General features: G+C 33.9%; 1 protein-coding gene across 1 annotated transcript in view; it reads right to left on the reverse strand.

Annotated features, from left to right (window-relative positions):
• Nucleotides 1-333: 333 nt before the first annotated feature.
• The window catches only part of LOC121972338 (protein PEP-RELATED DEVELOPMENT ARRESTED 1 homolog, chloroplastic-like), a 29,555-nt gene continuing 15,406 nt past the window's right edge, over nt 334-14,482 (reverse strand). Inside the window, exons 7-10 of the mRNA XM_042524020.1 lie at nt 1,356-1,508; nt 1,208-1,273; nt 1,061-1,120; nt 334-980 (exon numbers count right to left, since the gene is read on the reverse strand). Of these exons, the coding sequence (XP_042379954.1) occupies nt 936-980; nt 1,061-1,120; nt 1,208-1,273; nt 1,356-1,508 (324 nt within the window). The 3' untranslated portion in view covers nt 334-935. The remainder of the gene's footprint in view (nt 981-1,060; nt 1,121-1,207; nt 1,274-1,355; nt 1,509-14,482) is intronic.

Genomic DNA, 14,482 nt, shown 5'->3' on the forward strand with positions numbered 1-14,482 from the left:
TGAAAATTTAGGCATTTTAGCTAGTGTTGGAGAAGGGCAAGATTTGTCCCTACGGAATGCTTAGTTGGCTAGAAGATGATAAACTTTCTACATTAGAGTAAGTGATCAATTCTTAAAAAACGCATACTCTCCGAAAAAAAAAAATCCTTCCACCCCTAACTAACTTAAAGGTCATTTATAAACTGACCAAGTGATTTATATTCTTTCACATAATTTATGGCCGATCTGTGAACGACACTTGAGATAAGTGTAATCAGAATTTGAAGTTCGCACTCCCAATGGATGCAACAATAATACCTTTTGGTTTAAAAAGAAAAGAAAATTCAAAGAAAATGCAATGAATGAATGTTTAACTTAAGTTCTCTCTCTAAATAGATTAATCTGAGACAAGTAGTTATTTACCGAAGTCAGTACAAAAATAACCTAATAAAACCTACACCGACTTCATGTACACCAATTGCGCAAGCCTATCACATTTAAGTTTGAACCCTCACCATTAAGAACATTACCTCACATTACCTCCACACTTAAGAGCTATACTTGTTATAGACACCAAGCATCTTGGGCACCTTGTTGCCCGCTTTTCCTTGAGCTGGAGAAGACTGACGACCATACATGAGTTGGTTGTTACAGTGGTCTGACCTTTAAAGCCACTTGTGATCAAGTCATGATCAACCTCTTCGATGTCTAACTCTTCTAAATTTTGCAACCTACTGAATCAGAAGTTGGAAGCGGAATGTTCTTTCATTTAGAGATTAGAAACACATGGAAGGTTGAAAGAATATTTGCACAACCAAGTAACATGGCAAATCTGTATATGATCATTTGCTTCATATTGCCCGATGAAAGTTGAATGCTAGAAATGCTTCAAGCAGACCATTCATTGTTTATGATGTGTGCGCAGTTTGCTTTAGTGCCCTGAACTGACTAGTAAACTAGAACGCCATTTCTTGTAAAATTTTCAGTGTCTTCTGATGAACCTAACGAAAAGACCAAAGATGCAGTTAAGAAGTTTCAAAACAATTCTTATATAATCAGGCTAAGGTGAACAAATGAATACCCATTCTAAATGTTGAGCTGTAATCCCAGACACGTTACCAGAATAGATTTCACCTAAGACCTAACAAATAAAGAAAAGTTTGCATTTCACCATATCAGGTCAAGACACGACATTTAAAGCCAACTTCATCAAGGCATTGTTCGATACCTTAGAAATTGTTTCAAGGAACATTCCTGGACGAACAGGCCGGGGCTTGCGACCTGATATGCTTCCCTAGAAAATAGAAATTTGCTTAGAAGGTTAGTTTCTTAGCTTATGGAATCATACTAAGTAGACTTGTGATAAAAGAACCAACCCTTCCTGCAATACCACGTAGTGCATTCTGTTCTCTGTTGGGATTTTCATCGCTATTGTCTTTACCTTCATTCTTCCCATGCATCACATCACGTATCATTTCTTCTACAATGCTTCCTGGTCTCAAGGAGACCAATTTACTCAAGAAGTTCACCTGCAAGTCCATTAGGAAATTTGTACAAATTATTGAAACTTCAAAGAAAATAATAGAAGAGAAAACAAGAAAGAAGCAAAGAAAAATTTATAGTCATAGCATAATTTATTTTGAATCTGTGAGAAAATTAAACAAAATTATGTTCAAAACTAGAGATCGGAACAATTGGCCATTAGAAGAATAAAGCATGATGTACAAAATGCTGCCCTACTATATCCCACTAAGTGGGATGGAATATATGAATTTCTCCTATGTTACTAGACTCGATCCTCGATCCCCTATTTATATTATCTATATATCTTATTTTATCGTTGCTAACTAAATCTTCTTTGGTCTCCTTCTTCCTCTATTAATATATGTATTTGTCAGGTCTCATATCGCCTAATAGGAGCATTAATTGATCGCTTAAGTACATATGCATATCATTTAAAAAAATTTTCCCTCAATAGGCACAATAACTTTTTCTCTAATATTCTTATCGTGCCCATCCTCATTTGTCCACACACCCAACTTAACATCCTCATCTTTGTAACCCACATCTTCAACTCATATGATCGATTCAAAACCCGACATTCAACTTCATAAAACATAACATCATTTTGTAAAACTTCCCTTCAAACTTTATAAGTACCTTATGATCATAAAGAATATCTGACATTCCTCTCCATTTTAAGCATACATCTTATGTAAAACATCTCTATGAACCCCTCCATTTTTTTTTTGCAAATACAAACCTAAATACTTAAAGCTCTCATTGTATAATTTATTATCTCATATTTTTAATAATTATTTGCTACGCCTACTACTATTGAATTTAAATTCCGTAATATTTTGTTTTTATACTAAGCCTACCAACTTTTACATCCAATTACATTCGAGATTAACATGTATTCCACGTATAAAAAGTAAAAAAATAAAAAACTCAGCCCATGGTGAATAAACCCCACCGTAGTCGGTCCCAACCCCAAATAAAGGAGAGGATTGCATTAGATTGTTAACCGCCATAAAACATAAGCAAATATTATATATGGATTCATCAAACTATTAAAAATAATAGTAATGGAAACAAAGAATCCAAGTTTTAGAAAGTTTTAGATGATTCAAAATTAGAAATTGATTTGAATTGGTTGCCAATTGTTTTATAGTTTGTTTTGTTTTTTGATTTAGTAAAAATTTAATAGGTACCTTTTAATTTAGGAATTTGATTGAGTTATTATATTTTCCAATTTATGATATTTATTTCCTAGTTTAATTAGGGTTGAATCATAGAAGTTATCATTTTAATGTATTATTATCTTCAAGTTAATAAAAAAATCCTCTTTGTTAATCTTCATTATTTGATATTTTCTTGGGAGATAATTAGCCATGTTCCAATTCTCTATGTGAGATAATAGAGTTCAATTTTGATGTTCCATCAAATTGGTATAAATATGAACTCCAATTCATTTTGATTGTCATTCCCATCACCCATGGCGTGTAATTCATCCACAACCCAACATGATCACTCTATCTCTCCCCAAATCTCCCTCTACTCCACTAGAGTTTCCACCTATCTTTGACAAACAATTGTTGCTTGATTTGGGTCTCTTCCACCACCTTCATCAACTTCGTCATCGTGGCTGCAGCATCCTAGATATAGCTCTTGTTTGCTACACGAGGATAAACAATTGACTCCACTTCCTACACAAAATTGCCTTCGTCGAAGTTCACCATGTCACCCAATCGAGTAGTTCCTAGAAAGCATTCCCATTAACATGCTGGAGACAACAACATCATTGCCTCTTAACTCCATCGGCCCTAAGCGCGCTTACATAGCCACACATCCTTTGTGATTTTAACTGAATCTCTCTTGTAATAGATCAACCTCCTTCAATCCAAGTCATCCTCACTAGGGATCCTAGCCATATTGTCACATGATCTAATTGCATAATCAAAGTCCATTGTTCTCATCCCCAATTCACCAAGACTATTAGAGAAGGCAATGAGCACTTACTTCACACTAGTCGCTAGACAATGCCGCAAGGCCTCACACAATCACAGCGACCCCAACATGAGCCACAATCATCCAGTAGAACACAACTCTTGGCTCATCAATGTCTACTCCCAACCGAACATTCACCTCTTAGCCTCCAGCCACAAGCATTCACCAACTACCCTGCACTTCTGGGATGTTGATCTACAGCATCCTCATTGCTCTAGCAAAACCACTTAGCCATCTGTGGACCACCCATAGCCACCAAGTAGCCTCGAGCAACTATTGTCCATGTCACAAGTCATAGTCAGAGCCCGCTATGGGTCACCTTCACTGAATGTCGGTGGTGAGATCACACACATGGCCCCTGCTGCTCCTAATCAAATCTGAGATAATTAGATATGATTTTTGCAGTTTAGTTTATTTAATCTGATACTCCTCAAATTAGTCCCCCTAATTAAAAAAAAACACAAGCTTCGATTACAAAGAAGGGAGAGAGGTGTTAGGCAAATGTGATACCACAACTTGAATCTAGTACAAAATTGGATTATATCCAAACTTCATTATATAAAGCAAGTTCCAAGAGAGAATACAAGAGAAAACGCTTTAAAACACTAGTGCAAATGCAAACTGATCCAGATTTCAATTTGTCAACTTCAACCACTAATCAACACATCATCTCAGTAAAATGTATTCACTTTGAAAGTTGGATTTGTTTATTTAGTTGGCTACATTAAATTTCCTATAGTTAACTTTTCTTGTATAATTTGTGTAGCATCAGTCACTCAAAACCAAGATTTAAAATTTTAAGTCTTGTTGGAGTTTCAATTCCGGCCCAGAACAATATAGTTTTGATATCATATTGTGTTTGCTTAGGATTTCAATACTTTTTAAAAAAGTATAAATATATATTAGTTTTTAAAATCATTTTAATTAATATTTAATTACTATAGATACTCATGTTGAAAAAAAATATTATTAAATTAATATTTTTAAAAAAAAATAAAAGGCAAAAAAAGTAATTCTTAAAATAATTGATTATAAAAATTAAATAATTCTACAAATTGGCTAAAAAAAGTTCAAAACTAAACCTAGAATTATAAAATATTTACAAATTTCAAAGATAACTTAAAAAATTATTTATTATTTTTTTAAAACTATTTGAAGATTCTAAATTATTTTTGAACCTATTTAAAAGTTTCCAATATTTTAAAATTTATTTGAAATATTTAAAATTATTTTTTAAAAAAATATATATTTTATCTTAAATTTAGGTGGCGTTTGGTTTAGGGATTTGGGAATACGAGAATAGATTCATTCCTAAACCTTGTGTTTAGTTTATGGGAATGGAATTAAAATTTTAGAATGAAATTCAAAAACTTGGGTATTGATGAAACCCACCTCTTCCCTTGGGTTTTAATGAGAATGAGAATTAAGTTTTGGATGAAAATACCCTTAATATATTTGTTCAATTTTTCTTTTATATCGCTTTCTCTCTTCTTGTTCTTACTCATCGTACTTTCTCTTTCTCATTCTATCATCACACTTTCTTATCATACTTTCTCTCTCCTCAATCTCTCCCATCATACTCTCTCTCCTCATTCTCTCATTATACTTTCTCTCCCATCACACTCTCTCTCCGCATCTTCTCTCACCATGTTTTCTCTCCCATTACATTCTCGTTTCTTATTTTTTTCTTATCACTCTCTCGCATCATGTTTTTTCTCTCATCATACTTTCTCTCTCCTCAATCTCTCCCATCACACACTCTCCTTTTCTCTCATCACACTTTCTCTCTCTTCATTATCTCTCATCACATTTTCTCTCTCCTCATCCTCTCTCACCATGCTCTCTTCTATCACACTCTCTTTCCTCATTTTCTCTCATCACACATTCTCTCTCTTCATCCTTTCCCATCACATTTTCTCTCTCATGACACTCTCTCTCTCTCATCAATCTCTCTCATAATATTTTTTCTCACATTCAACTTTCTCTCACATCTAATATTTTCTCTTATTTTCCTATAAGGGTAAAAAAAGAAATTCTAATTTATTCCGATAAAAAATATTCAATTAATCAAACATTATTTTTAAGAGTGATATTCATACTCATACTTATTCTCATTCCACAATACTATCATTCTCATTCCTAGGAAAGAACGTCACCTTACAATTGATTTTCAATGCAGATTAAAAAAATTTAAAAATACAATAATTTTTAAAATTATATTAAAAAGTTTAAAATTTTCTTGATATTTTAAAATTATTTTTTATAAAATAATGATAAACAATTAATAATATGATTACCGAATTTATGTGATTATATATGATTAAAAAATAATTAATTAATAGTAATTTGATGAAATTTTTTTGTTAATTATTTGGCAGCAAACTATATATAAACAGTTTAATAAGAATTTAATTAACTAATTATTGTTTATAAGAAAATTAATTAACTAATAAATAATATATATATATATTAGCAGTAAATTATATAGATAACCACATATATAAATGTTATATTAAATCGTTATAAACTATATAACAGAAAATATATATAAACTGTTACAACCAATATAACATTGCTATATTATCAATAAAGAGTTAATTTAATATTCAGTTTAATATATATAAAGTATCATAAATGTAATAAACATTAGGTTTTCTTCACATTTTCTCTCTCCCCATCCCGACTTCAATTCCTCACTCGTCCCCCATATCGATCCGACCAACAATCGCCAATGATCACATCTGCTAAACACCTTTTGATCCAAAAAATTCAACATCGCTCGTCGACATTGTTGGTAACTTAGGTAGACATTTTGTTTCAAGAAAGATGATCCTGATTTTTTATAAGGGTAGAATATTTAGAGAGGATATTTCTCCAAATATACCCCATTAGAAGGGGAAAGGATAACAATATTTAGAAATCACCAGGCAAAATATCACCGGGCAAATTTGCTCGGTGATTTTTAATTTTTGTTTAAAAAAATTTAAAAAGTACGAAAAGTTGTAGCAATGTAGGGTGGGTGCATGGGTGAGGCCCATGGCAATGGTTAATTCATAATTTAATTTTTTTTTTTGTTATTTCTGTTAAATTCAATGAACATTTAATTTTATTTAAATGTAAAATTAGATGTAAATTAATTAAATGATCGTAAGATCCGTAAATATTTGATTAGTAAGATATTTGGGGATGGGATATTTGATGGATGGGAGTCATAAATATTTAGTTGGTAAAATATTTGATTGTGGGATTTGAAATATTTGAGTGAGATATTTGAATAATGATGTAGGCGTGGGTAGAGTGGTCGACCCGTGACAGGGCAAGCCGGCCATTTGCCGGGGCGGGCCGGCCATTTGCCGGGGCGAAGGGGATAAACCCGTCATCTTGGCGGATTGAAAAATCCCCAACTCAAAGCGGGTTGTGGATTAGGTGAGCTAACCCGTGGGTCCACCAAAAAACTAAAATAAAATAAAAAAGTCCGCGATGGTTTGGGTTAGCCCATAGGTTGCTGATGCAGTTAAGAGAAAATGTTCATGAAGCAAAATGAATTTAACACCTATTACTCAGGAAAATGCAAGTTAAGAAAGCTTACCATAAAGATAATTATAAACCAATCTAGTAAACTCAATTGCATCAATGCACTGCAAAAGAGCAGTAAGTGCGCTCTTAGCTCTAATGAACACAAGAGAAGCGCCAAGGGACCTCAACGACTACTCAAGGCGCATGAGCGACTACTTCAGCATTTCCTCAACTTACGGGCCAACTCAAGCCCGCCGTGGGCTAACCCGCATGGGTCACGGGACAGGTGGGTTGGCCCGCCTCGACCCATCTTTAAATGGGTTGATAAGATTTCAACACAATCCGCTTAAATTGTTTGGCGAGACATGCCAACTCAAATTGACGGTTCTAAACGTGAGGACAGGGCCGACCCTGGAGGAGGGTGGCACTGAGCCCATAATTTGAGAGGGCCCAAAATTTTTTTTTTAAGTATTATGTATTATAGGCATATAATTGGGGCCTTGAATAGTTGGGCCCAAATTCATATTTCAGAATCTTTTGATATTGTCTTTTACTTTTATCTTTATAGGCATGTAATTGAGGCCTTGAGTAGTTGGGCCCAAATTCATATTTCAGAATCTTTTGATATTGTCTTTTACTTTTATCTTTATAGGCATGTAATTAAGGCCTTGAGTAGTTGAGGCCCAAATTTATTTTGGACCTTTTGTTTTCCGCCCCGGGCCTCCTTTGTAGAAGGACCGGAGCTGCGTGGGGACCACAAATATTTGAGAGAAATATCCTCTCTAAGCTCTAAGTTGAGTCTGCTCTCCTTTCTTATTTCATTTCATGTCAGCTGCAAGCAAGCACATAAAAAAACTTCCTACCAAGAGAAATCTCACTGTATGGAGGCAACATAGGTGTACCAATGTGTTTCGATATTGATCCCATGTCGCAGAGGTAAAAACCGCTCATATCGAGCAGTGTTGTAAATGACATTAGGCAGTGGTCAGGCAGTTAATGTCCACCTAATATTTAGGCATTGCCAAGGCGATTGAATTTTTTTATTATTTTTATACATAATATTAATAAAAATTAATAACCATATTAATAGCTAAATATAAAATATATTAACTAAAAATAAAAAATAAACTAAATATTTTTTAAAATAATTTTTAGAAAAAATAATTTTATATATATATATATATGAAAATTTTATTAAGCTTTAATTAAGTCGATTTAAATTATCTCAATCATAAAAAGTATTAGATTAAACCCTAAGTTTTGGCTTCCTGCTTCGGAGGCCTCGCGCGAGGGACACCTCGTCGTGCGTCGTGCAACGGACGCCTTGTCAAACTCGTGCGTCGCACAAAGGACACCTCGTAGGACCCAAGCGTCGCGTCTGGGTTGGCCATGGGTGACGCATCCAGGTACGATTAAAGCATCGTCGGGCTCAGGCTACGTGTCCGACCTAGCGCAACTGGTTTGTACTCGTCATCGGGCCCGCACGATGGTCCAAACCCATTGTCGAGCCCACGCGACAAGTGGAGACTCATCGCAGGGCTTGCACAATAGGTCTGGACTCATCGTCGAGCCCAAGCGATGGGTCCAGACCATCGCGCGAGCCCGTATGATGGATTCGGACTCGTCGCCTAATGACGGCGAAGTGTCACGGTGTGCCAACGCTTTGCGTATGCTACCGGTTCAAGCAAACAACAACAACAACAATCAAGCCTTTTCCCACTAGGTGGGGTCGGCTGTATGAATCCTTTTACGCCATTGAGCTCTATCTCCTATTATAACATCATCTATATTTAAATAAATTTTATCTTGTTTTATTGTTGCTAACCAAGTCTTTTTTGGTCTTCCTTTTCCTCGTTTGATATGCAAGTTTATTATAGTTTCACATCACCTAACTAGAGCATTTATTGGTCGTCTAAGTACAATCTTAAACGCGTCTCTCGGAGTTTGTCCTCAATAGATGCAACTCCGACTTTCTCTCTAATGCTCTCATTCCTTATTTTGTCCATCTTCGTATGTCTACACATCCACCTTAACATCCTCATCTCTACAACTCTCATCTTATGCTCATGTGCTCGAGTCATAGCCCAACATTCAGCTCCATATCACATAGCAGGTCTAATCGTCATTTTGTAGAACTTCCCTTTAAGTTATAAAAGTACTTTACAATCACATTAAACACCTTACGCTATCCTCCATTTCAATCATCCTGCTTAAATTCTATGTAAGACATCTCTCTCAATCCTTCATCATTTTGTAAAAATGATCATAAATTCTTAAAGCTTTAGCTAAAGATAACTCGTCATCTCCTATCTTAACAATTGTCTCATTACGTCTAATATTATTAAACTTAAATTTCATATATATTTTGTCTTTACTCTACTAAACCTAAAATCTTTCACTTCCAATGTTTTCTACCAAAATTTGAGTTTAGCATTTATTCTTTCACGTGTCTCATCTACCAAAATAATATCTGCAAACAACATGCACCACGATTCCGTGTCTTGGATGTGTCACTTCATCCATAATTAGTATACAAAGATAGGACTTAGGGTTGATCCTCGATGTAACCCTATCTTTATAGGAAACGCTTCAGTTAATCCTCATACGTATACTTCACTAATTTAATATACGTTACACTAAAACCTCTTTTTTCTAGACATCTCCATATAATTTTCCTTAGGACTCTATCGTAAACTTTTTCTAAGTCAACGAATACCACATGTAAATCTTGCTTCTGTTTTCGATATTTTTCAATTAATTGTCTAAGATATGTATAGCTTCTATTGTCACCTTCCGGGTATGAACCCAAATTGATTTTCCGTCACCGGTCTCCTTAATCTTTTTCTATTACTTTTTCCCAAAGTTTCATAGTATGACTCATTAGTTTAATACCCCTATATTTTGCACAATTTTGTATGTCTCCCTTGTTCTTATATAAGGGAACTAGAGTATTTATCCTCCATTGATCAGGCATTCTTTTCGTTTTCAATATCATGTTAAATAATTTTGTAAGTCATTCAATACCTTATTTCCCTAAGCACTTCCATACCTCTATCGGAATATCATCTGGTCCAACGGCTTTTCTATTGTGCATCTCATTTAAAATTTGTTTTACTTCTGAAGTTTGAATTCTACGATAAAAATTAAAATTTCTATGCTCATTTGACTTAATTAAATTACCTAAGTTAAGTTGGTCACCTAAACCTTCATTAAAAAGTTGATGAAAATACCTCTTCCACCGCTCTTTTATTTCTCCATCATTTACTAATACCCTATTACATTAATCTTTAATACATTTTATTTGGCTAAGATCTCTTGTTTTCCTTTCTCTCACTTTAGCTATTCTATAAATATTTGTTTCCCCTTCTTTTGTATCCAATTTTTTATATAACCATTCAAAAGTTTCATTTTAGGCTTCACTCACTACTTTCTTAGCTTCTTTCTTGGCTATTGTATATTTTTTTAAGTTTTCCTCGTTCTTACAAATATATAATTCCTTATAAGCTATTCGTTTTTCCTTCACTTTCTCTTGTACTTTCTCATTCCACCACCAAGATTCTTTACTTAGTGGTGCATGTCCCTTTGACTCACCGAGTACACTCTTAGCTACTATTTTCAACTTTGATATCATCTTATCCCATGTTGCATTAGAGTCATCGTATATTTCACCTAATGCTTGTACTTCTACCTTCTCCTTAAATATATTTTGTTTCCCATCCTTTAACTTCCACCACTTAATTCTAGAAATTGTATTTATTTTCTTTTTATTGATACTATGTTTGAGGTGTATATCCAACACTACTACCCTATGTTGGATAGTTAAGCTTTCTCCTGGGATAACTTTGCAATCTTTACAAATCTTTCTATCCTTCTTCCTAACCATAAGAAAGTCAATTTACGATTTATTATTCCCACTTTTGAATGTGACTAAGTGTTCTTCTCTTTTCTTAAAATACGTATTAGCTAATATAAGGTCATATGCTATCGCAAAATCTAATATAGTTTTCCTTTCATCATTCCTCGTTCTAAACCCATAACTCTCATGTACTCTCTCATATTCCTCATTTTTCACTCTGACATGCCCATTTAGATCACCTCCTATTAAAATCATTTCATTTGGTGGAATATTTTGTAATATTTCATCTAAGTCCTCCCAAAATCTTGATTTGGTAGCTTCATATAATCTTACTTGTGGTGCATATACGCTAATTATGTTCATAGTTTCTTTCGCCACTATTATCTTAAGGACTATAATTCTATCCCCTTTTCTAACTACTCCTACAACTTCATCTTTTAACAAATTATCTACAATGATACTCACTCCATTTCTTGCTTTACTCTTTCCAGTGTACCATAACTTAAAACCCGAGTTCTTTATCATCTTTGCCTTCTCGCCTATCCATTTTGTCTCTTGTACACACAAAATACTAATTTTTCTCCTAATCATCATATCTACTACCTCCATTGATTTACCGGTGAGAGTTCCTATATTCCATGTTCCAAATCTTAGATTATTAGTTTTCCTATCATATTTGTTCTTATCTAACTTATGGTGTGAGAACTTTTGCCTATTTAACACTACACCCAAGTTCTCATGGAGATGTAGCGGTCTTTGCTGAGACGTTACAGTCGGACCCTGTAACGCGAACTCTTGCATATTTATCACTACACCCGAGTTCTGGAGATGTAGCGGTCCTTGCCGAGACGTTACAGTCGGACCCTGCAACGCGTTCCTTCCGGGGAACAACCTAGCATTAGCACAATAGTTTAATGGATTCATTCATTGAATATTTGTCATAGTTTGACGCTGGCTGGCAACCTAACGCAACCCTCCTCCTTTATCCGGGCTTGGGACCGGCCATGACCGGTCATCATGGGCGGAGTTTACCGGTTCAAGCAAAACTAGACAAAATTTCAATATAGAAAAAAGCCTAACCTAATGACGGCAGACAATAGGCAATGATTAATGACGACATTAGGCAATGATAGATGACAGCAACGGTGGTAGCGATGACAGTAGTAGCTAGCTATAGCTGTTCGAGGTGGAAGTGAGTTTTTTTAAATCAAACAACCGAAGGGTTTATTTTTAACCTATCGTTACTTTGACCGCCTTAAAAGGCCGCCTTTGACAAAAGCAGGGTGAGTGATGTTCGCATCCCGCCTAGGCGGCCACGTCAAGCGCCATTCAGAACACTGATATCGAGTTGCATATATGCATATGATAACTTCTTTGCTTGCACCTTACTTTGTTTTCCATTATCTACCATAATTATAATTATCAACACAATTTTGTATGACTATCAGTACTTGTCAATATACTAGATGAAAAAAATACTACAACTGGCACGTAATACATGAATGATTTTAGAAGTGAGACAACCTCATTTACACTCATATTGAAGAAAAGCATATATTCATGGAGGAACTAGAACACATCACCTAAATAATTTTCATCAATCAATCGGTTCGAAGAGTGAGATATCTGAATTACTAAAAAAAAAATAAAAAAATAGCATGCACACTAAATTGCAATCACATTAGCTTATAATAGGGAGGAATCATGTTAAAACAAGTGTCCGTGACCCAAATACATAGAAATTGGTTAATCAATAATAACAATATTTTGATCAATGTAACATGCCATCTGTGTAGCATGAACACTCAAAAAAAAAAAAAAAAATTAAGTGTCGGGCACGGGCACAACACGCAAATACGCATGTTGAATACGGCAAAAACCGTGTCATTGACTTCTTTAAAGTTTGACCAGTCGGATATGGCTAAGATACAACTAGGACATGGATGAGACAAGTTTCCAGATACGTTTGGGCTCAATTGCAAGGGTTGAATTGAAAAATAATAAAAAATTTAGGACTAATTAAGAAATAAATTAATTACTAACATAGGCGGTGTTAGTGATGAGACTGATATGGATGTTTATTTTTTTTACTTGTTTAAGATGGATTTAGTGTTTTATAGTTTGTTATGTTTACTTTTTATTTGTAATAGATATTATGATTGATGTAATATGACTTTATGTTATGGGATTTTTAAATTTTAATACTAAATTTATATATAGAGAGAGTTTTGATATCCCACACATCTTTCGTCGCACACCGGTTAGCACTTCAAATTTTTTTTCTTAATACTATAACTCAATCCTTAAACCCTAAAGACAAAATCTGATCGGCACAACCGGTTGCTTAAAAAAAATAATCAAAAAAATAAAATAAAATAATTGAAATGAACTATATATATATCCCAGTATTCGTGTCGTGTTTGATACGATATCCGTATTTGTATCCATGCAACATAGCATGCCATCCGTTAAGAGAGTACAATTTACTAACAACTTATAGGAATAGTAGGAGAAATTTATCAAAATATTCTAAATGGCTATTAAGACATATATATATACCATCATACTTCAATAATTAATTATCTAAGAAATTTATAGACACAAATCAACTATCCTTAAACTTAAAACTGAATTTAAACACAACATCTAGCCCCTGCTAAACAACTAATGAACTTTTAATTACACTTAATTGTTGACCTTTAAAAGATCTCATGACTTAGCCTTAAAATAACCTCTAATAAGTCTTTAATGATGTAATATTTTTAACTCGAGCCCTTTAAAAAAATATTGACTTGAGATTGACAAGGGCATAGCCTCAAAAATTATTACTCATTCATGTGGCCTAGAGAGAGAAAAAATAAAGAGAAAATCGAATAAAATAGACAAAACAAAGTAGGAACACGAGGCATCAATTTTAAAATGGGTAAATCAACTAAGTTTTTCACTAATGTTGCCTTTTATAATCCTTCATGACTTAAAAACTCATCGACTTAATGAGTTATTTTTCTTATTGACCCACTTGTCATCATGCTAAGATTTCTACTAAGCTAATACCAGAAACACATGGCAATACAAGGAAAAAAATGATAAATAATAATCATTATAAAGCATTTTCTCATATATCTTCTTTAAAAGCATCTATATCCAATTTATTTAGTTATATTGTAAAAAAAAAGTATATTTCTTGTTTATTTAACTTACCAACCTATTTAACCACTTATTTAATTTTTTAATTGAAGAGCATGATAATTTACTACAAGAATTTTAAGCCTCTGTCCTCGTATATTGATTTTGTCGCAGGTTGTGCTTTTGCATAGTCATTCATAGCATTATCACAATCCAAGTGTGGATATCATCCCTACCCTATGCCCTATGATAAACCAAGTCCCTTTCTAATTCATTGAAAGGGGCAATTAATATAAAAGGAAATGAAGTCAAAGTTCAAAAGGAAAAATAAAGTGCCCCAATTTCTTACTTACCAGAAGGGAGATCACAAAACCAAGAGAATGAAGACACTATGTATATCACATATTATTTCTTACTCACTCTAAAAGGATGAGCAACCTGAAATTTTTGCCAACTCTCTTAAGTGCCAATACTCTATTTACATCACCTCTTAAA

The sequence above is a fragment of the Zingiber officinale genome, chromosome 4A, assembly GCF_018446385.1.
Source record: "Zingiber officinale cultivar Zhangliang chromosome 4A, Zo_v1.1, whole genome shotgun sequence".
Taxonomy (NCBI): domain Eukaryota; kingdom Viridiplantae; phylum Streptophyta; class Magnoliopsida; order Zingiberales; family Zingiberaceae; genus Zingiber; species Zingiber officinale.